The sequence below is a fragment of the Saccostrea echinata genome, unplaced genomic scaffold (genome assembly GCF_033153115.1).
Source record: "Saccostrea echinata isolate AGI-Se365-2 ecotype Australia unplaced genomic scaffold, CSIRO_AGI_Sech_v1 ptg000002l, whole genome shotgun sequence".
NCBI lineage: Eukaryota > Metazoa > Mollusca > Bivalvia > Ostreida > Ostreidae > Saccostrea > Saccostrea echinata.
In genome coordinates this window covers 29,054,377-29,082,153 of record NW_026889751.1, presented here as the reverse complement: position 1 = coordinate 29,082,153, position 27,777 = coordinate 29,054,377, and the positions used below count along the sequence as shown (strand labels likewise).

Sequence of the window (27,777 nt, the reverse complement as noted above, 5' to 3'; positions counted from 1 at the left end):
GAAAGGCCTTCTCACAAGGAATACACTTGTGAAGTTTGAAAGCTCCAAGTGTTCAAAAGTTATGGCCAAGGTTAAAGTCTCAAAAAATTTCGCAAAAGTGGGTCAAACTCCAAGGTCAAAAGGTCAAATATGATGGTACCCAAAGAAAGGTCTTGTCACAAGGAATACACGTGAAATATGAAAGCCACAGCTTCCAACCAATCAAAAGTTACGACCAAGGTTAAAGTTTTTGCGGACAAACAGACAGACGGACGGACAGGGCAAAAACTATGTGCCCCGAATCTTCGATTATGGGGGCATAAAAAATACAGTGGTTTATTGACAATATCATAATGCCAGCTTTTGTGTATACATGCAGTTTACCACTGTGGACATCTATGAACAGCTGATGAAGGGTGCTGATTCACAATTTCCAGGTTACTAGATAAAAGGTTACAAGTGTGACAAGCATTGCTAACATAATTTGTTAAAATTACTCTTACCATTCATTTTAATATTTTTTTCAACCAATTTCATATAGATCTATTATTTATTTTATTATTATTATTTTTTGAATAGTTTAAGGATCGAAGCTAGGATTTGACACAGACCTCTAAATGTATCAATATTTAAAGCATATTTTTGTTGAAAATCCAAATGAAAATTCTGTTTCTGGTCAGTAAAGTCACAAACGATCCTGCCTCGGGCTACTCATTCATCATATAATAAAGAAAAATATACTGTATCAGACGATATCACACAAACCTCGGGTAGACGTGTACACTAGTCAGAAGGTGTCAAACCCATACGGTTTCCAATTGCCAATTTTTTGTTTAAGTTGTAAAGTTACAAATTTCGGGGTAAAGTAAGAAGGGAATACAAGATTGTTTATGCTAACGGTATTTCGGATAAAAAATGTCTTTCCATTGAAGCAGGAAGTTACTCACTCCCATCCCATTTGTAAACTTCCTGGTTTTAATCTCATCAAAAAGAAAGTAAAATGAACAGGTAAGTTTCATATTCTTGTTGTCGGGTTTAAGAACTAATTGACTGAAAGTTTTGTCGTTTATCAAGATCTCTAACTGTACAGTAGATTTTTATATGTTTGTTAGCACTTGAACCAATCCTGTAGCATTCCATCTCCGTTCATTAGCGGAACAAAAAAAAAAACAGACATGAAATTAAAACCATAGGTTTTTTTCTTTCAACACGAAGAGAGAATGTTTTATTTATAATTAATTTTTTATTTTCTGTTCATGCCACGGTCTTAGTGACAGGGTCATGATGTCACAGTACAATCAGCACGTGTTACATGTATAGTACTTTTGTGTGAGTAGTACGCGATGTATTAATCACGAATACAACACATGTATCATAGTTTAAAAGTACGGAATTATTAGGTTAGGGTTTACTATATATATTCAGAGGAAAGGAATTTGTTGAAAAGTGTACTTGTAAAATGTAAAATGTAGCTTTTTTCCCATGTTTTCCTTCCCTATACTTTATACGTGTTCATCACTGTTCATGGAGGCTATTTATCATGTTTATTCACAATTTAAAATTTCCATGTGTGTGTCACTGTGTGATTATGGGTTTGTGAGAGAGAAAGATGATCTCCTTTTGATCAGTGTTAGTAAAGATTTTGAAATAATTCATTTTTTTAAAAATATTTTATAAATAAATTTTATGTTATTTACATCTTTGGTTATAATTGAATAATTTTCTGTTGCACGTGATGTCTTTGTTGATCGGAGATTTCACTTTTCATGTATTTAGTTGTTAAAATTTGATGATTACAGTTTTGTTTCCTTTACAGAATAAGAAGAGACTGAGGTCATACTGAATGGTAACAATGGAGAACATTGGCTGTCAACAGTGCATCTGTAATGACCCCTTTCTAAGACCCCCAAAAGCACCAATATTTGGAAGCACATCACAACAAGCAAAGGCTGAAATGATAAAAATGCAAGATGAATCTGAAGTTTATCAGAGTTACATTGGTAAGAACACTACATATACTTTGTAACAATCATTTTTAGTAATTTAAGTAATTAAACTCAAGTAATTTTTGGTATACAATGGTACAATATATTTTTTAAAAATTGTAGCGGAATGAATTAAACTTTTTATGACTGATTATTTAGGGATGTCCACAATATGACTTTAACCTACAACTGTCAGATTTAAAATCAAACACTCTGCCGACTGAGCTAAAGGGGTTAACACATGTTAACCAGTGCTAGTAGGAACAGTTGGCCTCATACACAACACATAACCACATCAAACTCTGTTAGACACTTTCAAACTATCTTCCGATTTTTTTTACCCCTAAGAAATCTCACATATGAGACTTTATAAACAACAAACCCCAAATGTGGTTTTTGTAGTTGGGTTTCAGTATGACCAATTAGCTAGGGAACATCCACTGTATGACTTGAATTTTTATCCTTTGACCCTCAGATATTTAAAATCTGATGCTCTACTGACTGATTTAAAGGGTTTATACTCTAGCTAGTGCTTGTAGGTGCATGGTATCACTGTACACAACACAGAACAACTTCAAACTCTGTTACATTTCAACACTTCAACTTTTTTTTTTTTAACTAATTATTACTTTTATATTTAGGACTAGATGAAATCCCGCGCAAGCGCGGGGAATTGAATATATACTACATGTACTACCGACAGAAAATAGTTTGTATTTTCTACTGACAGCCTACAGGCTTATAGCAGAAAGAAATATTTTGTTCAAAATCTCGCATGAAGTAGATGTACGTCTCCACCCCACCCCCTTTTGTAATACCTTGAAAATTAACAATTTCATTAATTGACGTTTAATGTGAAACCTGTTATACTATGTTATGGATATTGTACTTCAGATGCTCTTATTTCATTTCCGTCAAGGATAAAAGCAGTGAATATGCACATTTTACTGATAAATTGATTTGGGGGGAGGGGGGTCAAAATTCACAGGTACTTGGGTCTTGGTTTATAAATATGTTTGTACCTTACTGATATGTAAATAATGTACTTTACTTTTTTTGCATGTCAATAAGGTACAAACATATTTATAAATCAAGACTCAAGCACCTGTGTATCAATTTTGTACGTTGTATCCTCCTTAAAAATTAGTTTAAAATACATGTCTTTGTAAAAGTTGTGATATATTATTGTAACATTTCATGATTTGTACCTTGATCTTTAATGGAGAGAACTAATATAGGCTATTTTTGCCTGCTGTTCAATCAATATTCATTGTATATACTTCTATGTATATCGTGAATAAAATACTTCTTAAACTAAGTACCTGTGTAAAATTAGCTTTTAACACCCTATGAAGTATGAACAGGCCGAGTATTTGATACAAAAGACTGTTTTCAGAAAAAAAAAATGAAATGTATTGATTAAAGCACAAAATTTTACATCTTTAATTGTTTTTGAACAATACCTTATTCATTAATTTTCTCTTTACATGTAAGCGAGTTTATTATACGAAGTACAAATTGTACTTCGGGTTCGTTGCCACAATGCTCTCAGTAAGGAATATATAAAAATTTTACCGATAAATTTATTCGGAAAACCTACTACATACATATACATGTATATATTTGTAATAGTCTTTCGATATATAAATATATTCACAACTTATAGTGTAATCAATGATTTACCATTATTTCAATGACCAATCACACAAAACCTTTTTTTATGTTATGCAGCTTTAAGCGCCTCGTTTGTTTGTTTTTTTACATCGGGCTCAATGCTATATGATGTTCTAGAAGCTTCCGTCAACATTAAGATCGTTGAACGACGAAAATAATTTGCACATTTCCCTTTTTAATCGGTTATCACAACTTATTTCTTTTATATGATTTAAATCAAGTTCTGATTGAATAATTCAGTGATGACGTTTTATGAAATAAATAAACAATTGCTTGTTGACAGTTTCATTAAAAATTGCCAGTAACTTAGATCCGCCAACCGGAAACGCCACCGTACTCATGTTTTTGCTATTTTATGGCTGTTTATAGAAAATAAAAGTAGACTTTTAATTTAATGTACGATACTTACTACGCAAGTGAAATCTAAATATAGTTTACGGACATCATCTTGTATCTAGTGTATTGTTAGAGGAGTAAGTAAGAACTCTGGTGCACCCGTTTCGGAGTTTATTTGCAAAATTTATTAATTTATAAGTATAGATTTTTCACAGGGATTAAAATATTCAAAATCTGAAGAAAACTTTTTATTTATAGGAAATTTTAATGCTTTTAAAGTTACACACACACAAAAATAAAAATATAAAGATGATAAGTGAATACAATTTTAACACATGGTATGTTAGAAGATAATTAAGAAATTCTTCCTTAAATAACAGGGGAATGAGTGAATTGGATACATGTATCAGTGTTCAATGCAAAGCAATCATAAGTGTTACTATGATATCCACTGAATATATAACGATTACTTATAAATGCATTTTTAAATTTTGCGTAAATAAAATTTATGACGTTAACACCTTTATACAGTGGATATAGCTCATACTAGGATATCATTTTCATATCCACGGTTGTGACATCACAATGGTTTTGGCGTGAATTTGATTAAGTCAATTGAATATTGTGGATTTACATACATATAAAACAGTGTAAATCATGAAATAGTTATATGTAAAACCTGAGATAAAAAGAATCTCCCATGGTTTATGGTTGGATATGATTTTTTATGCAACTCGTTGTGTGTAAGTCCCCGAGCCTTATAAAAACACTTAACTTGTTGGATAAAAAAATCTTATCATATACTTAGTAGTAAATACGCCGATTCCGCACTGTGCGATATGGGTGACGTCACAATACCCCAAGGACCGGTCCGAAAATCCATATCACATATCGGACTGGCGTGCAAAAATCCATATCAAACCGGAAGTAATGTTTGTACAAAGTTTAAAAGTTAACTTGATTTTATTTAAGTATACATTTACATTTAATATAATTCTTTACAAAAATTTTTGGACTTAATTTGTTTTCAAAGACCTAAAATTGTCTTTTTAGATTTAAAAGAAAAAGGTCATAGTAAACACGCACGAAATTGTCTTAAATTTTCCTAAATTACTTTATGTGAACTCGCATATTAAGTATTTTAAATATATGATAAATAGAATACTAGATGCTGAAATCCATATCATATGTCATAACAGCCCTCGAGTCCCATATCAGCCTTTGTGACTGTCAATTTCACATCACTGGTGCAGATCCAGTATTTGGGGGGGGGGGGGGGTCCACATCAACTCTAACAGATGTCATAATGCAGAAACTTCCTTAAACTAAGTCAATTTCTTGAGATACATGACTCTCCTTTCTATTTTAAGAAGGATCATGTTCCATTCATTCAATTTATATGGTTGAGATTTGAAAAAATAGATTATTTCATGGATTTTAAACTATAATACAAGGGTTTCAAAAAGATAAGAAACAAGTGATACTTTTACAAAAGTAGGAGGTACTTTGTGGAAGCAATTTTAATAAAATATTGTGAAATCATTTATTTTTGTTGGGGGTTTATTTTTCATTGTTTTCGAGGTATGCAGAGACACACAAATTCATGACCACCAAGAAATGTAAAATTTCATATAAATAACTATTTAACACTTCTCCAACCATGAAATCAAATCCCCACATATCAATATTTTTTTTTTCTCAAACCTCGAGAATGTGACCCCAAGAAAATATGTGATTTTACAGTATTTTATCAAATTTTTCTCCAACGAATAGTTTGGCCGGTACAATTCTGGGGCCCGTTTCACAAAACTATCTTATGACTAAAATCTGTCTTAAGACCGAAAATTATCGTAAGATTGTACCGTAGCTGTTTCACAAAACTGTCATATCTTATGATAATCTTAAGATCTATCTTAATCTTAAGACAACCAGATACATGTCTTAAGACTAAAGTGAGCATGGCGGCCGCCTATATTTTGGCTCAAAACAGAAGGAACTTAAGAAGAGAACGAGTATTTAGAGATAGGAACAACCCATTGGACTATATGACTGATGCAGATATCATTGATAAGTTCCGCCTTCCACGCCATTTAATTTTAATCTAGCGCGTGATATTATATAAAATATCCACAAGACGATAGAAGTATAAATAACACAATACTTGGCTTTTCTCGCATTACAAATTTTCCTAACGTCATTGGAGCGATAGTTGGAACTCATATTCCAATTAAAGCCCCGAAAAATGACGAGCATCTGTTTGTTAACAGAAAAAATTTTCATTTTATTAATGTAATGGCACTTTGTGATTCCAGGACAAAATTTACTAACATTTTTGCCATGGCCTGGTTCATCACACGATGCCTTTGTGTGGACAAATTCAACACTTAGTGATCTTTTTGAAAATGGATATATTAGAAGAGGTTGGTTGCTTGGGGACAGTGCATACCCTCTGAAAAATTATCTGATGACACCAGTCCTTAACCCAAGCAATCCCCGTGAATTAGCTTACAACGATGCGCATGCTAAGACGAGAAACCCTATTGAAAGAAGCTTCGGGGTGCTTAAAATGCGCTTTCGCTGCATTGATCATTCTGGTGGAACGCTTCTGTTTCATCCAACAAGAGCATGTAGAATTGTGACTGCCTGTGTTGTTCTGCACAACTTGTGCACTGATCACAATGTTCCGGTGCCACAAGCACAAAATCCTGGGGCACATCGGCTTAATCCACCAGACAACTACGTCTATCAAGGACCCAATAATGACGGGGCCAAGATCCACCAAAGATTGATTCTCTCTAGATTTTAAGGTGGCACCACAAAAAAAAAATTGTGCATTCATGAAATATGGTGCCGTTTTCATTTTGTGTATTTAGTAAGCATGGATTCGGAACCAAATATACGTTAATATTTATTAGAAATATTTTGTTTATTTGTATATTATCCAACTGTTTGTGAAAGGGGGAGGAGTGATAGAAGGTGATTTTTTTTTATATAAAATATTGGTAACTTTTATAAAAGCGTTTGATGTCCAATTTTCCAATGCTCATAGTAAAATAATAAAGTGTTCAAGTTATCGAGAACAAAAGTAAAATCCATCTACAAGGTTGGTCCCTTGACCCACAACTTTCAACATTAAAATTCTATTATGCAGCAGCTGCTTACATACAATAATTGTTATTAATTATACCCTCGATCAAATAATTTTTATCACCAAATTTCAATGAAACAACTTTTGAACATCACCCATAGCGATTGTGAATTTGCTCTGTATCAAGATTGTTGTGATTGTAATGAGCACAAAAATAAATAACATGTAGTAAATTGAACACATTTCTACAGGTTTTATTCATTTTCAGAGGGGGTATTGACTGTTACTGTAGCGTCACGAACTATCCCAAGCTGACAGAGGTGAAAAGTATGTTGTTCACGTTGTATTTGTAGTTGCTGCTCTGCAATTTCAAGTCGCCGTTCTTCAACTTTCAGTCGTTTTTTCTCCATTTCTAACCTTTTTCCCCAACAACCAGCCTCTCTTCCTCTGTTGCAACTAGTCTCAATGTTATGTCATCATTACAAGTATAACGTAAATTCTTTGAGCGTTTCTTTGCTGGCTCTACATCGGGAAATCTTTTTTTCTGTAAACAAAATTCATATTATACAACCAGAAATACGAAATTCATGTAAACAAAATCGCGAAACTTTTTTTTTCGTAAAATATATTAAAACAGTAATTTTGTTATTTTATCTCAATTTCAAAATTTACATGGAGTATTATAAAATGGTGAATAAACGAGATATTTGTTTTCTCTTCATGCTAAATAATTGTATGAAGAATTAATAAAACTACGAAATATCAGACAAAAAATTATCACTAAAAGTTGCATACGACTTTCTTTATAGTGTGGAGCATACCCACCTCTGTAGAAAAAAAATCAAACACTATGTATCCTCTCGTACCTTTGTAAGACATCTCACTTCAGTGCTATTTATTATTCACTATTTACAGGATTGGTGAAATAGACTAAGTAGTTTTAGGAACACCCCCCTTTCACCGGGAATTAAGTCTAATGAGAATCACCCTTACACCTACCATTTACAGCATCTGTGCTCTTGCTTGGTGACGTTTCCCTGGCCGACTCTGTCTCTAAAACGTCAATGCCCCCCTCAATTCCCGAAATTGACGTTTCCCCGATGATACCTTCTATTTTCTCATCTATTGGTCTTAAGGCGGCCCCTGATCAGCTGCTGATGGCAAGGATCCTCCCCCTGTCTTTTTTTGCTCCCTCCTGTTTAGTGCCAACTTCTATCTGCTTTCGCTGCTTAAGCAGGTCCAATTCTTTTTCATTTCTTCTCCGGACCTGATGTGATCTGTAGTATTTACAGCATTTACCTTGGTGGCTATTTTGTTCCAAGTTTCCCTCTTCAAAGAATTGGAAACTGTTGAATTTCGCCTGGAAAATAGAATGTCTTTTCCTCTCTCCACTTCGTCTGTTAACACAGGTATCTCAGCAGAGCTAAAAGTTGGGCATCTTTTCAGAGACATTTTCTTACTAGAATTTTTTCTGAGCGCACGGACTTAGTACCCGTTTTGTGGCCACAGATGAATGCATTTGAATACCATTCATTTCGTACAAGCGCAAATGGGGTGGTGGATCAAATTTAAAGTAAATTCATATTAAATATTTAACAATTCAAATGAAACATAATTAACTTTTATTTTATCAACAAACACACCCATTTTTAAAATACTTTTTGTCACACAATTTTCTCATTCCAATTAATTCATACATAATCATGGCACAATTAGCATTATTGACTCTGCTCCTACATCCCCCGCCCCACCAAAAATTTGAACATTGTACATGTATTTGGTACATTGAAATTTTATTTTCGAGCGTTTAACTCCTTTACAATATTTAAGATACACTTTTTTAAAAACAAAATTAAGAAAAAAAAAAAAAATAACATACCAGTGATTTGATTGGAAGAAAACTTAACTTCTAGCAAGAATATTTTTATTTTAATTTTTTATACAATTTCCTATAAAATTGTAGCATGAGATATATCTTAAGACTTGTCTTAAGATTTCTACTACTTAAGATAGTTTTGTGAAACAGCTGTGACAGATCTTATGATTGTCGTAAGTCAGATCTTAAGATTGTCTTAAGATCTGTCTTATGACAAATCTTAAGATAGTTTTGTGAAACGCGCCCCTGATTTCAGCCAGGTAACATGGTAAAAGTACTGGCAGCGATATTGAAAGACAGATAATAAGGAAATATTTATTACAAATTAGTTACAAATGTAAATTTAAGTGATGTCATTTTTTTAATATTCATAAGGATAAAACAGGTTGCCGGGGTTGTTAATCAAATCTATCATAGAGCCCCCTTTGGGCTTCATGTGACCAACCCGAATTTATATCCTGATTATTCAAATGATAGTTACCTTATTTCATTTAAACTTAATTAAATCCAGTTTAATACCATTAGTGGATAACAATGTTATACATCATAGATATAGATTGTATAACTACTCGTGGACACTGTCATAAGTAGCTGATGCATGCCCATGTTGAAAGGGGGGGGGGGGGGGGCATGGATGCCTCATGCATCTATCCTTTATGATGTCATTGAGAAATTATATCCTCCATTTATGACATTACAGTGAATTTGTGATCTATACAGTGAAGTGATGTATATACTTTGATCAAATAGTGTTAATTGCAAAAGTATATATATATATATATATATATATATATATATATATATATATATATATATATATATATATATATATAAATAGAGGATATTCAATGTTTTGTAGATGAATATGGAATTTATTTCACGAGTGGGACAGGATTTTTTTTATATTTTCACGAGTGCGAAGCACGAGTGAAAATATCAAAAAATCCTGTCTCACGAGTGAAATAAATTCCATATTCATCTACAAAACATTGAATTTTCTGTTTATTACATTTTCTTTGATTTTCCCTTTGCCTCTGTCTTTTCTTAACATAGTGTCATAGGCTTGACGTCATAGTTGAGTGGTTGAGACGTCATAGCTTAGCAGTTGTGTGATTGAAAACGTTACATAGCATGGATTTTAGCAACATATTTGGGAAGAAATTTGCAGTTTTAGCTCTATCAAGATGTTACTATCTCTATCTTATTACAGGCAGAAATTTTTTTTTACTTACTTTGATATCCTTTCACACTGTGAGAGAATATCACTTTTATTCAATAAATAAATCACAGTATTTCACTGTTGAAAATGTAATATATATATATATATATATATATATATATATATATATATGTATATATAATATATATATATATATATATATATATATATATATATATATATATATATATATATATATATATATATATATCTATGGGAAAAAATTCTGTTTGCAATAATAAAGCCATTGCTATAGCTGTATATTATTATACTACATGAAAAGATTCAGCATTTGTGTTTGATACAGGTCAGGAATACAGGTAAACACAGGTCATGTCAGAAAAGTCATAAAAAATCTGTTTTAGGCCAAACCAAAACAAACAGATACACATTTCCATTTTAAACAAGAAAACGTTTTCTCTCCTGCATGTTTGAATGTCAAACTTTGTCATTTAGGAGAATTTCCTCACCTGTGCAAGGTAGCGCAGGCATGCTGATTTATAAAATGACAATTGACATTCATCATTGTCTGCTGTAGCTGACAGAGAGATTGTGTATATATTTGTACTGGGTTTGTTGTAATGCAGTCCCTTAGGGTACATGTACAACTATAGATTTATCTGAGATTTGACATAGGGAAGATAATGCAACCAAATTGTGGTAAGCTTAAGGGTGTTTTATGGTAAAATTTATGACTGTTTTAAAGGTCAGTTTTTTTTGTTTCTTTCTATATCTCAGTAATACTTGGATGTTATTTTTTATTTCATGGCTCCTTTTTTTCTTTATCCTTTCCACTTCATATAATATACTGGTAATACCAATATTTGAATTCTAATTACAGTCTTGATTAAGAGACAAAGCAATTTGCATACAGGAAACTATGTTCTTTGTTTGAATTCTTTGTGCATGTTTCACTACTTTCAAGATAAGTTGTTATTTTTGCTGCAGTGCTTTATGATGCTGATGGTAATGCTTATAAGTTCAGTATCCCCCTTGATTAGATACTTGAGCCATTTTTTTGTATGTGAATGGTGAATGACTGATCAGACACTTGAAGAAAAAATAATTATCTAGTCAGAATTGTTTACATAATCACACTGTGTATCTTGGCAGAGAGACACAGAATTCAAAAGCAAACTGAGTAGTTATTGGCTGCTTGTCAGTAACAGCCATTACATATTACATCAGAGTTCTCTGAACTCATATAAAGTTCTCACTAATTCTCCCTGTTTATTAAAGTTAATTCATTTTTTTATTGCCATTGTACAGGTACATACAAACATAAATTCTCAACCAAAGCACCTGAATCTAAATGTCTATTCACATAAAAAAAAAAATCAGACACCCATTATTTCTGTATATGCCTGTGTTTAAATGTATGAATAAAAATTTTCATGATGCCTTGGAAGTTATTTCATTTTAATTATGTTCTACATTTAAATTCACTTTTTAACTTGTCAGTGTGATATACTTGTTCAAACAAATATTACTTAAATTCTTCTACAAATTATCACTTGTCAGACAATGGTTTACTTGATGGTACATATTTTGCATCAAAAAAAAAAAAACATTGAATAAAGAAGTGGCTATTTGATGAATGCTATTTTCAATTTTTTAAAGTCATTCATTACATGATAATAAACATACATGGAATATCTTGATCAAACTCATAGCAAGTTGGTCAACATGGAGATGATCTTTCCAGTTGTTGTCCAGCTGTAATTAACTTTCTGACTGCCATCCCCCCTTTCCCCTCCCTACATCCCTGAATGTAAATATTGAAGATATTAATATTAAGATTTATCTTTATAATCTTTTTTTTTTATTTTTAATTCCAGAATTATGTGGAAACAAAACATATGTTCCAGTATATTCCAAGACATGTAAGTATCATAAACTAGTGCAACAAGAGTTACTCCCCTTGTGTTCTTCTATTTTAGTCCCAAAGGCATAAACCTGTAAATATATCAGATACCTATATCAACAGTATTCAAAACTCATGGGCACTGGGCACCTGTCTTTATTTTAATTTTTTTTTACTGTGTACTCTGACTATTTTATTTGTCCTTTGAGGATTTTTTTAACCAAATATTTTTAGAGTACGTAGAAAATTATTTATTTCTCTTTATCTAAAATTTTTTGCTTTAAACAATTTCTTGCTTGCAGCTAGCACCACTGCCCAGACGACAGTTGTTCCCAGGGTCACGACTTTGAAGGATGTGACGACAGATTTTACAAATATTACATCCTTACAAAATGACACCCTAGTCCCGCCCACCTCCATATTAAGCAGCTGTAAGAAACTGCATGTTATATATACTTGTATTATGGATACACTGTTATTGGCCGGAATGTAACACTGTATAGGGGGGATCAATCTTTTTATTTGGGGATTTTTTTTTTAATTTCTTTGGTCCATTTGCCTTAATTTAGACCAAGATCAGGACTCTCGATAGGAGTTTGCCATATTTCTCTATATTAATGAATAAAGTTTAACATGTTTAAAAGTGTGTGTATTGGGATGATTTGTGGGCAAATTGGAGAAGGGTAAAAGAAGCTTTCAGGAAATATTCGGATTTCTTGTCGGGGAGTGTGTGTGTGTTGGGGGGGGGGGGGGGGACCTTTTAAAGAAGTTAAATGACAATGGAAACTTAAATACTTGTAGTTTCATTTGCATTTAATAGCAATAGCTTTGTCAATACTTTGTAATTCTTAATGTCAATACTTTGTTATTCTTAATGTTCATTATTTTTGAAGGGAGGGGGAGGGATTCACTCTACTAAATCTGTCACTGGCTTGAGATTACTCATCCCCATAAAAAAGAGCACCGTGACTATCATGCATGAGGCATTTTTGGTGGGTGAAGTTAATTATTTTACTGTAATGTTTGTATCGACAGATGCTATGTTGTAAGAAAAATCTTGCTGAATGAAATTCCAATCTTTGAAATGGCATGGTACAAGTATTAATGTAGAGACTGTCCATCAATTTGTCCAAACATTACTTAACACCCATGCATCTAGTCATTTTAATTCCCCATGGTTTTTATTATGGAAAGGTGGCATTTTTTCTCACTCTGAAATTAAAAAAAAAAAAAGCTAAGGCCACCTTTAAAAAAAATGTTTGTTTGCATTCTCCCAACCGACTGGCTAAAAATGGTCCAACTTAAAAATATTTTAATTTCTGAGAAACAGTTATATTTTTATTCATCCTGAAATGTATTTTTAATTTTTTTTAACACCTTTAATTTTAGTTGATTAAATTTTGAAAATTCAGCATTGATGTTGACATTTTCTAGGGGAAAAAAATTTCCCATCTACCGTAACTGATCCAATTTTTTTCATCCTGAGGCAGAAGAGGGCAAACAAACATTATTTTAAAGAATTGGCCTAACTAGACAATTTTATCAGTGAATATAAGTCATAGGGAAGTTGTGAAAGGGGCCTTGAATTTATGTTTGCTGAAAGTTATTAACATCAACATGCATGATTGTATTATTGGAGAAGGGGAAAAATTATATTTATATGCATAAAAATTCAGTTTCTACATTTATTACATGTAATGTAAGGCCATCATATTCAAAAGGGAAATAACTCAATTTTCTGTTTTTATACAAGTTAAAAAGAAAATTGAGTTGTATATTCCCCTTTTCATAGATTCTAATAGATCTAGATAGACATTTTTGTAAGATACATATAAGATACATAATATATTGTTAATAGGATGTTTTATGCTGCTTTTTATGTACAGTTTTAAACAGGACACTTATGAATAAAGTTTTATATAACTTCTGTAATCCAACTTTTATTTGTGTGTTAGAAATTTTAAAAGTTTTGCGACTTTTATTTTAATCAGAAATATTTCTCACCACAAACTATTTATTTCACTATAGATTTCAAAATGACAAATCATGAATAAGTGTTGTCACAAATAATAGTTGGTTTACAGTTTTTTATGCCTCTTGGGACCCATGATTGTTAAATATTCAGTGTATTGTACATTACAGTATAACATTATATGTAATGTACGTAGCTTGAATTATCAATTGCAGTAGGTCATACTGAGAAGTACAAAAAAGGAAAAATTTTAAACAGTGGAAATAATGATAATCTAGCTGTTCAATTCTGTTGGTCTTAATTTAAAATGTCTCAAAGAGTTCAGTGAGTGGAATTCAATGAAACTTGCAGGAAAAGATGTGTCCTTTAGTAAAGACGCATGAATCTATTAGGTATTGAGATGGAAAAGGTAAATAAAGATGGCATTTGTTTGCGATAAAGAAAGAAAGAAAACTCATGTTTGCATACTTACATTCAGTGTTAGAATTCAGATTAATATGGGTGGCAATTAAAGCTGTGACAAATCAAAGATGGTTATTATATTTACATCAACTGTAAAATAAAAACAAAATTGTTCATCTACTATTTTGAATGATATGCTAGCTTAAACCACTTACTTAAGGGAAAGCTAGTATGAATATTTGATATTAGGTACTATATATCCAAGTTTGCAATATACTTATAAACTGGTGCTGGTTTCTAAGATCAGATAACAATTTCACTAGAATTTCCCTAATTTTGTTCTTAAAATTAATTATTACTGAGATATTTGTATCTGAAGTCTGATACCTACATGTAGCTCTCCATTCAAAAGGTCTACATATCTTGCTATCACTTAGTAGCTAGGTAAGCTTCTACAAATTTGATAGGACCAGCACCATTGTGTTATCATAGCATATGTTTACTGTCATCATTTTCAGTACCGTGACCATCTGTCTGTTTAGCTGTCTTTAAACCAAAAACATGCTAGTTCTTCAAAAGTTTTTGTTTGTTTAAAAACCTTTAATAGTCATGTTTATCTCTGTGTTTTTGTATCCTGATGGTTTTATACAGCTTACTTTGTTATAACCATTGGTTGCTGTTTGTGGCATTGTGTTTGTAATCAAAGTTTGCTTTAGCTATGAATCATGATTTGCTAAAATTACATTACAGCTGTGGTTAAATTTTTTCACTTTATTTCTTGGTTCAATCTAGACTATTAAAATTAAAACGATTGTCTCTGATGAAAATTATTTTGTCCTTCATCTTTTTTGTTTCCATATTTTATTTTAAAGAGGTTCACTTTTGTTTTAATGAATTAAAATCAATATGAAAAAGAATGGTCTCTATGAAGATTTTTTTTTCTTGTTTTTGAGCAAGAATTGGGATGTGGTAAGGTTTAAAAGTTTCCACAAGAATATTACGCATATCTGACTAATCTATACATTTTACTCTTTTGAGCATGCAAGAAGGCTATACTTTCTTAAATTTATATAAAAGCATTGTTATCATCAGTATAAATAATTATAAAAAAAAAAAAAACGCTACCAATAGAGCAGCAACATGGCCCTTATGGGGGTTTAAAAGTTTAAAAAAGAATGCTTGTAAAAAAGAGCAAGAGCCACTTGGGGCCTGATTTGGCCCTGAGAATTTCTGCTCAGTTTTGAAACTGCTCAGTTTTGGTTGAAAATGCAGTATTTTTAACTTGGACCCTTGGTGACCGTGTATCTATTAAACATGATGTAATTTTCTCTATGGTCAATGCATTATGAAGTCATAAAATGCATCATTTTTCCCGTATCCTGTAAATTCCCTTAAAAATGGCCAAAAATTGAGGTATTTTTATATATATTTCATATAGAGCACAACCTCTGATCCAAAATATGCAATTACATAATGAAAGATCTGTTTCTGAAGATCACAAAACATGTTTTAATTTTTGGATCGTGGGCTGTGCTCATATTTTAATTCTTTGCTGAAGGTAGTCAAATACGCATGTTTTCTGCAAAATTCAAGAACATTGCATTTTCTCAAAGCCTGTTTTCCAATACCTGGATTCTCAAAAAGAAATTTTGTTATAGGAAATGAAAGCACTAAGTCTCTACTTTATTTTGATATATGAAATGGGACAGAGGGTGATAGTCAGTTAATTGATATAAGGACACGCAGAGCCATTTTATGCACAAAGTGAACCTAGCTCTTTGAAGACGGTATAAATACACAAGCATCATTATTTATTGTAAACAAAACTTGTCAGAAGGATTCTATACTTTTTGTTTGGGAGTTTCCCTTTGTGATTCCTTCTTCCTGAATGTATACTTATTTGATCAGATGATTTGATCAGGTGAGCAATGTGGCACTGGGACTGTAATGATGAGGTTTGCTGTAAACCAGTGTTTGCTGTCTTTTGCTTACTGTGTTCTGAATTACATACCAGTTATTTTGTTGAATGATAGAATTTGTATTTTAAAAAAATCCAGAGTATATTAAAAACTTATCATTAAAATGTTGTAATTGTTCCTGAAATCATGTAAAAAGTATGAAAATAGAACAGTCTGATAAAGCTGAATATTGTAAAACTATAAGAAGTATTTGTTGATCAGTAAACAAACTTGTAATTCTATGATAATATATTATTTCAGCCTCCGCAGATTCTGATGGTTGGATAGTCCCTGTTGTGATTGTGATCATTCTTGCCTTTGTAATAGCTATAATTGCAGTAGGAGTTTATATGTACAAGAAGAAAGGAAAGGCAGGGTAGGTATTCACAAATTTTATGATTGATCGTAAATTAGTTTGTTGTTCATGATTTATTCATAAACTTAAATGTCTGGCTGAAAAAGATATCATTGCCAAGTGTTTTTATGCCTCCATCATGAAATGCTTGAGGCATATATTGTCACTGATCTTTTCTGCCCATCATTCCATTGTTGTCATTCCTTTATAGTTAGTTTTGCAGACTTTTTGATGTGCTTGTTAATGATGAGCAGATTTTTGGTGTGTCCCTTTATATTAATGATGTACAGATAAGTTTCAAGTTAAGGGGACAACCAAACATTTTCAGTTGGGGGACACCACCAAAAATTCAAAAGTTCCTTGATAAGTAAAAAAAAAAGGTCATCAGACATTATTGAGGAGGCACAAGCATATACTGTAGTGGAGCTATGTTTTCTGTAGTATTCTATATATCGGCAAAATTATTGGGGGGCATGGCCCTCCCAGTTCCTATGGCCAAGAGTTTCATGTTGATTGGTCCATTTTTATGAAAGTTATTCCCTTAAAATTTGAAAATTTCAAAACATTCTTTTTTAAGGACTAATTTGATGTGGTTTCATAAATAGTGAGCTGATTTTTAGAATGTGTCTCTATATTGATGACCTACAGATCATTTTATAGTTTCTTATTGACTAACATCCCATTTTCACAAAAGTTACTGTCCTTAGACAATTATCTAATTATTCTCTGTTTCCAAGATTTATTTTTTCTGTGTTAACTTTGTGGTTGATAAAAATTTTATGCTGCTAAAGTATGTTTGTGCTATGGACAACTGACTCAAGAAACAAAGGCAGCAGTATATGACATTCTGTTTCTGTTTCATGTTCATTCATCATTATTTTTACATCCTTTGACATAAACTTTCATGACTGTGATCGTGGACATTCCTGTCACACAGACACATCTATTGTTTATTAAATGAATTTCATTTTTTTAGATTTTAAAGGTTGCATATACTAGTAGATTTTAATTTTCAATGCACAAGTCAAAGTTATTTGAAACATATAATCACACAGAATGCATTCAGTGACTTCTTGTTTAAGATGTACAAATAAGGATGTAAATAAGTTTTGAGTTGAAAAATTTTACATTTTTGAAATTTTAAAAGAGAAGTGAAGTGTTGAGGTCAGATTGTGATTAACTGTTGGAATTGCCTTTATAGTTACCAGATGATTTTGATTGGTGGGTACTGTTTGAATTGGATTGTAGTTAACTCTTGGGTTTGGATTGTAGTTTACTTTGGAGTGAATGGTACTTAACTGCAGCTGTGTTTCGCTGTCAGATAACCTTTGTGGTTGGATTTTAAGTAATTATTGGGTATGGATTGTAGTTAACTTAGTGTATGATTTAATATTGTGGTGATATTAAATTGAGTTTTGTGTAGATGTAAGCAGAGATTCACAAATATTATTTCTGTCTTCAATTTTAGTTAATAATGCTATCTTGGTGTCTTTTTTTTCTTTTTTCAATTTTTATTTGATTTTTGTTTCAAAGGTTTAGAAAGTCGGTGATGTATCAAAATCTATCACAGTGTTTCTTTTGGAATGATCTTCAAAGACACAGGAATAGGTAGATCTCTACCTGCATGAACTGACTTAACTGTATCAGAGACACCCGTATATAGGTGTGCTTAAATCCAACAATTAAAATCTATTATTCTTGTGACTATTAAATTATATTTATCAAGCATACATTTCCCCCTCTTATCTTACTTTATATGGCAAGCATGATCAATTTTTCTGTCTTTGGAGTATGCCATATTTACCGAACAATGTCATTAATAACTATTTTTTTCGAAGTATTATTATTTTAATAGGTGCATATGAAGATCATTATCAATCTTCATGGGTGATATTTCTCCAGCACGTGCAATGTCCTTTTATTTTTTTTATTCGTGTACGTTTGGGTAATTTCTTTAACTTTGTCTTCTCTTATACTTTTTGGACTTTATTTTCTCTTTAGCAGGTTCCTTCTTGAACTCATTTATTTTGAGTTATTTCATACACAGATGTTTTATTTTATTTTTATTTATTTATTTATTTATTTATTTTTTTTTTTTTTTTATTTTTTTTTTTTTGCGGTTTTCCCCTGGCTTGTGAATGTTTTCATCTCTGTGCAAAAAAATTTAATAGAATTGATGAATATTGTGTTGTAATTATAATAGCTTCAAGTACAGTGATTCATAAATCAGTTTTTAAAATGAATTTTCAAGGCTCTGTCTGTATTGTATGTGGTTCTTAGTAGCTGTTGAGTGTTGCTATATTTTAGGAAAGCATCATTATCTTCTGTGGAGAGTAAAAAATCTGAGAGTAGCGTGGGACAAATTCAGCCCAATAGCAGGATTGATGGAGTGGTCTACCATAAGCAGGTCTCAAATAACGAAAAAGATTTTAAGCATTCTTCTACAGCCCAGCTGATTGATGAACCATCAGCACACACAGAAGAGGAATATTCAAATACTGCAGTAGAATGTAATGATGTTAAACTGGATTTGTTTGAAAACTCTGGTAATGTCAGCTTCACACTGAGTTATAACCCTGACACACAGACAGACAATGATTTCAGTCAGGAAGGTAGTACAATAAAGTCAGGCACAAATCAGAAAGAACAGGATTCAGATACTGAAGCTGACATGATTGTGTCTGAAAATGAGACATGCTTTCATCAGGCAATGTCCAAACCTACAACGGAAGAGAAATTGGAGTCGGACATCTATCAGAGAGAAAAAGATCCCAACTATGAGAAACCTTCGAGTGGTTCAGACACTGAGAGTGTGCATAACACAAAGACACCTAAGACTGAGGAATCATTGAGTACAAAATCTCAGTTTGACATTAAGTTGAACTCAAACATTGCTGGTGATGGCAAGTGTTCGATTCAAAACCAGATGTCTGTTGACAGCGGCTATGAATCCCGCTTAAACTCACCTGAGCAGGAGTGTGTCTGACATTGAGACCAAAAAAATTGAAGCAGAAAAAAGTTGAGCTTTGTTGCCTCAAAACAAAATTAAACCGTTGACAGTTTTTAAAAAGAGCCAAATTAAATAGAATCTACTTAATTTGTAATAAATCAATCAATTGTATGAAAACCTCTTATTCAAAATATTTCATATTTTGTATTAACCAGAAACTAATACCTTTTTTATGAGCAATATGTTAAACTATCTACATTAGCTAGATGTAATTGGATTACTTGTATGATAGGTACACATATATCTTTGCTAGTAATTTATGACCAAAAGTTTTCCCCTTCCTGGGACTGTCTAATACTACATGTAACCATCCAGAGCTTTGCAGAAGTTCTATCCCCCCTCTCTTATATTGTCATATTATCCATCTAACATAATATTATATTTTCATGCCCCCGTATCGAAGATTCGGGGGTATATAGTTTTTGCCCTGTCCGTCCGTCTGTCTATCTGTTTGTCCGCAAAAACTGTAACCTTGTCCATAACTTTTGATTGGTTGGAGCAATGGCTTTCATATTTCACATGTGTATTACTTGTGACAAGACCTTTCTTTGGGTACCACCATATTTGACCTTTTGACCTTGACCTTGGAGTTTGACCTACTTTTGGAAAACCTTACCAAACTTTAATCTTGGCCATAACTTTTGAACAATTGGTGCTAGGGCTTTAATACTTCACAGGGGTAATCCTTGTGACAAGACCTTCCTTTGGATGCCAACAACTTTGACCTTTTGACCTTCACCTAGGAGTTTGACCTACTTTTGAAAATCTTTAACCTTGGCCGTAACTTTTGAATGGTTGGTACCAGGGCTTTCATATTTCATATGTGTAATCCTTGTATCAAGACCTTTCTTTGGATGCCAACAACTTTGACCCTTTGACCTTGACCTTGGAGTTTGATCTACTTTTGAAAAACTTTAACCTTGGCCATAACTTTTGAATAGTTGGTGCTAGGGCTTTCATACCTCACATACTTAATCCTTGTGACAAGACCTTTCTTAGGATTCCAACAACTTTGACCTTCACCTTGGAGTTTGACTTACTTTTGGAAAACTTTAACCTTGGGCATAACTTTTGAACAATTAGGGCTAGGACTTTCATTTTTCACATGTGTATCCTTGTGAGAAGACCTTTCTTTGGATTCCAACAAGTTTGACCCATTGACCCTGACACTGGAGTTTGTCCTACTTTTGGAAAGCTTTAACCTTGACCATAACTTTTGAACAGTTGGTGCTAGGGCTTTCATCCTTCACATATGTAATCCTTGGTAGTCCTTGTGACAAGAACTTTTTTTGGATACCAACAACTTTGACTCTTTGACCTTGACCTTGGAGTTTGACCTACTTTTGGAAAACTTTAACCTTGGTCATAACTTTTGAAGGATTGGTGATTTGGCCATCATATTTCACCTGTGTATTTTTTGGGAGAAGGCCTTTTCTCATTGTTTCTTGGGCACTATTAATTTTGACCATTTGACCTTGACCTTGATGTTTGACATACTTTTGAAAAAAAATTTAATCTTTTCCATATCTATTCAATGGTTGCTGCTAGGGCTTTCATATTTTACAGCTATGTTTATTCCTCAAGACAAAACCTTACTTTGGGTACCAACATATTTGTTTGCATTTGAGAAAGTTCTACCTTTGCTATAAGTTGCCATACGGGGGCATCAGTGTTTCACAAACACATCTTGTTCCTTAAGAAAATAATTTGCTGAGTTCAGCCAAATCATATCATTTGTAATGCCTCTGAAGGTTTGAATCATTGGATACAAAAGCCTCTGAGCATTGCATGTAAAACATAAAAAGGACTTGGGACAATGTACACAGTGTTGTCCCCCTCTTTGTGTTTATATTGTTTGAATCAGAATAGAAAGTGCTACAGGTGACACTAGCCAGGTACATGTAAGATATCACAGTGCTATCATGTTCATTTTTTAAACTTTTTGTTTGTGTGTTTCATGTTTACATGTAAAATGTTTATACAAAGAGAATTTAATTTAAATGATTTTTATGGCCAGTATAAAAATTTGGGTTTTTTTTGCCCCAGTATCGAAGATTTGGGGGTATATTGTTTTTGCCCTGTTCGCCCGTCTGTCTGTCTGTCTTTTTCTCTGCAAAATCTTTAACCTTGCCAATAACTTTTAATTGGTTGAAGCTATGACTTTCATATTTCACATGTTTATTCCTTGTGACAAGACCTTCCTTTGGATACCATCATATTTGACCTTGGAGTTTGACCCACTTTTGCAAAATTTTATGAGACTTTAACCTTGGTCATAACTTTTGAACAGTTGGTGCTTGGGGTTTCAAACTTTACATGTGTATTTTTTGTGAGAAGACCTTCCATAGGATAACAACAACTTTGACCTTTTGACCTTGATCTTGGAGTGTGACCTACTTTTGAAAAACTTTAATCTTGGCCATAACTTTTGAACGGTTGGTGCTAGATCTTTCATACTTCACATATGTAATCCTTGTGGCAAGACCTTCATTTGGATACCAACTACTTTGACCCTTTGACCTTGACCTAGGAGTCTGACCTACTTTAGAAAAACTTTAACTTTGGCCATAAATTTTGAATGGTTGGTGCTAGGGCTTTCATACTTCACATATGTAATCCTTGTGACAAGATCTTACTTTGGATACCAACAACTTTGACCTTGATGTTGACGTTTTACTTACTTTAAAAAAACTTTAACCTTCACCATAACTTTTGAACAGTTGGAGCTAGGGCTTTCAAATTTCACAGGTATATTCCTTGAGACATGAAATTTTTTGGGGTACAAACTTCTTCAGTAATATAAACTTTTAGTTTAGTCAGTTATTTAAACTGGTAGTTTTATTAGAACCAGCTGGTGGGTGTTTTTATGTGTGCATTTTGTTAAATATGGTGCTCCATTTGCAGTGCTAAATTAATTTTAAATCTAGACCATTCCACTTTCCTTTAACTATACATCATGATGGTTTGGATTGTTTTTCCAAAGTCTTTCTTGTCAGCTATTTGATGACAGATTCTTTCAAATTGTTCAAGCTTTATAATTTACATGTCTGTTGTGTTCTGGAATTTATCACTAGAAAGCTGTTGAAATTTTCTAGGTTTTTTTTCCTAGAGGTAGGGTGATATTTCCCACTTTGTGTATGCAATGTAAAATCTTGAGTGACTGATTTTATTTCCTTATTGTACTGTGATTTGTTCTATTCCAAAAGAAATTTTATGTTGTAAGTTCAAACAAGAAGTGATCATTAAATATACTGACATTACTTATTTATTACAAAATACATAATAAATTAATTTATTCCAAGTTTTCATTTATTTCAGTTTTATTTTATTGATAATCATAATAATCATGAAAAAAATCATAAATAAATTGTATTATTTTTAACGACAAAAAATATTTCCAGATAAAGTGATTAAAAGTGACTTTTAATTGGCTTTTCTTAGTGGATGTAATGATTCAGAAATTCAATCAATTTTAAATTAACAGGTGTGTAGCCGAAGACACCAAAGTATACCTCATTAACACACACTTCAATTATTAAATTTAACATTAAAATATAATAATGGAACAAACTTTTAAAAAGCAGGATTTTTTTACAGGTTCCTGTTAATGTGCACAATGTGTATTTGGTTTGATATTAACTTTAATAAGAACTTTGTGGCTCTTAATCTTAACGTATTTCATAATTATATACTTTTATATATATCATATATTATGCCTTGTAGATTAACTGTTAAATTTCATTTATTTGGAAAAAAGAGTGAGGAAAGGCAAGAATGTAATGAAAATTGCAAAAAGTATGATAACATTCTTCTCATGTATAAAAATTTTAAACATCAAATTGCTTCATATATACATGTTCATGTAAAATAAAATTTATCTAGGGTATAAACATATAATAATCTGCTCACATAAACATAGCAATATTTCTGAGTAACATTAGCATTCTCTTCTTTCCAATAACTTGAAGGGCAGATATATGTATTCATCTAAAGACCAATTTTTTTAAATATCTGTGTTCAGGATCTTGCTTCATCTGCTATTTCCTTATCATTGTCATAACCAATTGCTTTTAAATTATTGACTTCCAGAAAGTGCATAATTGTAAATGGTAAAAACTGCAAGTGTGCACTGAGAGTCATTAACTGGAGTTTCTAAAAAGGGGATAATTCTTCTTTTTTTAACTTTTAAATTAAATTTTTTGAGGCCACACAAGATTAATTTTTAGATTCTTATCCCTGCTTGCTCCTCTCAAAGTGTCTGCATCACTTTATTTTTTAAATATTCATTAATTAAAACAAAGAAAATTAAGGGGAAAATAAAACTCAGCATTGGTATACAAAAATAAAGTCAAGACATTCACATCATAGTAGTATATTGTTGAAATTTTTTATTTGGGGGGGGGGGGGGGGGGGGGATTAAGTGTACTACCCATATTTGCATTATGAATTTGATAAATCTGAGCAATTTGTTTCATGAAAACATGATATACTGAAAGTCTAAGGTATATTTTTAAGAGTAAAAAAAATCCACCCTACAATGCATGATACTGTTTGCAAATTAGGATGAGAATCTAAAAATGCATTTTTGTGACCTAAATCTCAGATGTTACTAGCATGAACAGCTCTTTTAGGGTAATGAAGTTTATCCATTATAGAAATCCGAGTTATGTGCACTGCATCTGATTGATGTGAAATATGCTAAATGAATGGCACAGAGTTATAAATACAAAATGTTATAATGGAGAATCTAAACTTACGATATTTTAATCTTTGAAATTTGGTTTGTTTTATTCTCAGTCTGTTGATTTTTAACATAATAAAAGTTCATAACAGTTCTCTGTACATTGTTTTTAAGATATGCTTTAAAAGTTTTTTTTTCAACATCAAACCTCAGGAATGGAGTTCTCAAGAACAATTAATGGCTTTACTTGCATATTGTCAAATTGATGGCTGTTAATTGATGCTAGCTATTTTGAGTGACACAAAAAGATGCAAAAAGGCTGCTGCATATTAATATTAATACCTATGAACTAGTACATTTGTTATGCTATTTGTTGGTAGGTTGATAGTTACCTGTACAATGTAAGTATATTTACATACATGTACACCCACTAATAACTATCTTATACTACATGTTCTGAATGAGATATTATAATTTCTGACTTTTTTCCCTCTCCATTACAGAAACATCACACACACATATGATCTGCAGACTCATGAAAGTGTGAATTACCTGAACAACAAGGCAGAGAAAGGAAACAGGTGGAGTGGGGCTCATGAGAACGTTAATTATCTGGACAACCACGCAGAGAAAGGGAAAAAGTGGAATGGGGGTGACAAAAATGGTTTGGAGGGAAGCGGGAAGCAGGGGGGATATACAGGAAATCTTAATGGGACACAAGTGGAGGATAAAGTCTTGAAGAAGTCAGACAATGTTAATTATAACAAAAATAACAAGGAACTTGAAGTATCATTGAAAAATGATGATTCAGTGATGAATAGTGATCATCCACAGAATAATGAGACAAAATCATCACTAAAACGCAAGCCCCATGGGAAAAAAGAAGATGAAGCCATCTATGCAAATTCTCAGTTCGTTAAAGTGGCAAAGGCAGATCAGTTAAACAAAAGTGCAAATAAAAAACCACTGGTGGACACTCCGTCATGTGGAACCCGAGACATTTCACCCCCTGTGGACAAAAAGACACATGAAATGTACTATATTGATGAGAATCCATACGACAGAGTTGATAGCAGGAAGAAACCAGTGCCCAAGAAACGTAACAAAGTGATGCAGCATGACCCAGGAAGTAAATGATACAGGAAGTTGTGATATTTTTAAAAAATTAACCAGGAAGGGATATTACAAGCTTATATGAATGTTGATATTCAGTCAAAAATAGGTCAAGCTGATCAATTTTAGGAAAAAGTGAGAGGAGAAGGTTGTACTTTATAGTTGTGAAATCTTACAAAATGGTTGTATTATGTACACAGAAAATGCAAGTATATAAAATTTGTTAATGTTATTTTGTTTTTGTTATACATGGATTTTTGACTGTTGATTGCATATTACCTGTAGCTTCCATAATAAATGGCTGGTAATCTTGGTATTAACTTCCAATTATTTCTTATCCGTGATGTAGTGTTTCCCAATACAAAAACAGGAAAGTCAGTGTCTTAAAAAATTATAGAAAATGTCTGTTTCTGACTCTTATACATGTTATTGAGAATAAATGAAACTTTATGAAAGTAAAAATGCCTTTTCTGTCACCTTGTACCAGTAGTTAGATAAATTGTATCAAAGGTTGTGTTGTATGCCATGTATGTTATTTTAAGGTGTAAAATAATATCCCTTTTTTATGTACATGTAGTACATGTTTTTATTTAAGATTTAGGAATACTTTCACACTTTACGGTAACCATACTTGTACAGATAAATAATATGGAATTTTTTAAAGAAAATGTTTGTTGATTATACATTTTGATTAAATAAACTTGGCATGTTAATATGAATTCAAAAACAGAAAAATTATTCAAGCTTTTCGAAGGTTGAAATAATTCCTATGATTTCTTAATAAAACCAGTTTTTTTTTTTTAATTTCCATCACCCCCTCTCACAGACTTCTCACAGTATCTGTCACCTAAAATGTCAACAAAATTTGAAATTATTGAAATTCCATGTTTAATCTTGAATTTTGAAGAAATCTTGAAAAATCTAAATCAAAAACATAAAATGTTGCTAAAATGTGGTTCCCACACATCTTTTGTTCAATTGTATACATTTTATTTATTGATATTTTTTATTAAATTTTACTAAAGAAAAGACACATGTATATTTTTCTTAAAATGTATTCTAGGCATTAGTAAATGGAATAATATTCATGTATATGTAGTTTCTATGTACCATACTCTAGAGGCAAATTACACAGAATTATACATAATATATGCTGCATGTACCAAGCCTTCTAAAAATGCTTCCATGATATTCTAGTCTGCACCAAGTCATTCTGAGAAACTGTGATAACTTGTAATATCTCACTTGTTATACAGAGGCACCTTTTTTTTTTGCCCAGTTGTGTTTTTAGTATGTAACCTATCCTTCAGTTATTAAATGTTAAGATGTACATTATTTTAAAACTCTGTTTTCTCTGTTATTGTTAAATTAATTTTATTATTATTTCTCCATTTTGAATTTATATGATGTCATATTTATTTCAAAGCTTGCAAATGTAGTTAGTTTACTCAATTAAATAATTCTAATCAACAGTAATTGTTTTGATATCATTCAATTCGGATATTAGATATCAAACATTAACTCCTTGAACTGAAAAATAACTCTTTAATCACAAAGCAGGGATGATCCTTTATTCAAGTATAGCTGACATCTGTTAAGAAGAGTTGTAACAGACTTATTTTTCTAAGAACTCCTGTTTCTCAAAGAAGTACTCATTTTTGGTCATTTCCTTGGTTTATTTTTAATCAGTAATGAAATTTGTTTATAGTAATTAAAGAAGTGGGTTTTTTGGCATATATATATATATATATATATATATATATATATATATATATATATATATATATATATATATATATATATATTGAATAGTTTCTTAAAAACTGAGTTTTATAAAGAAGTTCACAATAAATAGTAAAAGTCAGCTGTCAATAGGAAGGTCTAGACAAAGTAAAAAAAAAAAAAAGTGGTACACAGTGAACTCTCAGTAAGTTATGTATCAATGTATAAGCTAACATAAAAGTATCTTAAATAGTTTTTTGGAATCTATGCTAAATGCAAATTTAAGAAAAATAAGGTTATGAAGCAAAATTTATTCAACAACTTCCATATGAAAAGAAGTCTCTTGCTGTGGCCTTCAATTCAACATTTCGATATATCAACGACGTCTTATCAATTAACAATATTCATTTTCATTCCAATTTTGATTCAATATATCCCTTTAACTTGAAATAAAAGATACCATAGTCTGACACATATGCTTTATATTTGGATATTTTATTAGAAAAAGACGTTAATGGTAACCTAACAACAATACTTTATGAT

General features: G+C 31.8%; 2 protein-coding genes and 1 pseudogene across 4 annotated transcripts in view; 1 reads left to right on the top strand and 2 right to left on the bottom strand.

Moving 5' to 3' along the window:
- Window positions 1–27,777, bottom strand: part of LOC133176652 (E3 ubiquitin-protein ligase HECTD1-like) — a 127,048-nt gene that overhangs the window by 4,252 nt on the left and 95,019 nt on the right. The gene's annotated exons all lie outside the window — the stretch shown is intronic.
- On the top strand, window positions 896–26,988 carry LOC133176627 (uncharacterized). 3 transcript variants are annotated; one of them, XM_061311734.1, is made up of 7 exons: window positions 896–987; window positions 1,796–1,979; window positions 11,996–12,040; window positions 12,324–12,452; window positions 16,615–16,729; window positions 18,242–18,316; window positions 19,016–20,796. In XM_061311734.1, exons 2-7 carry the CDS (start codon window positions 1,823–1,825, stop codon window positions 19,692–19,694), a joined length of 1,200 nt encoding a protein of 399 aa, XP_061167718.1. In that variant the 5' UTR covers window positions 896–987; window positions 1,796–1,822; the 3' UTR covers window positions 19,695–20,796. The 3 variants fall into 3 exon arrangements, with proteins under 3 accessions (XP_061167718.1, XP_061167730.1, XP_061167724.1); XM_061311746.1 differs by lacking the exon at window positions 12,324–12,452 and having other exon boundaries at window positions 897–987; XM_061311740.1 differs by lacking the exons at window positions 18,242–18,316; window positions 19,016–20,796 and adding an exon at window positions 24,903–26,988 and having other exon boundaries at window positions 915–987.
- LOC133203188 (myb/SANT-like DNA-binding domain-containing protein 4) lies at window positions 7,317–8,514 on the bottom strand (annotated as a pseudogene).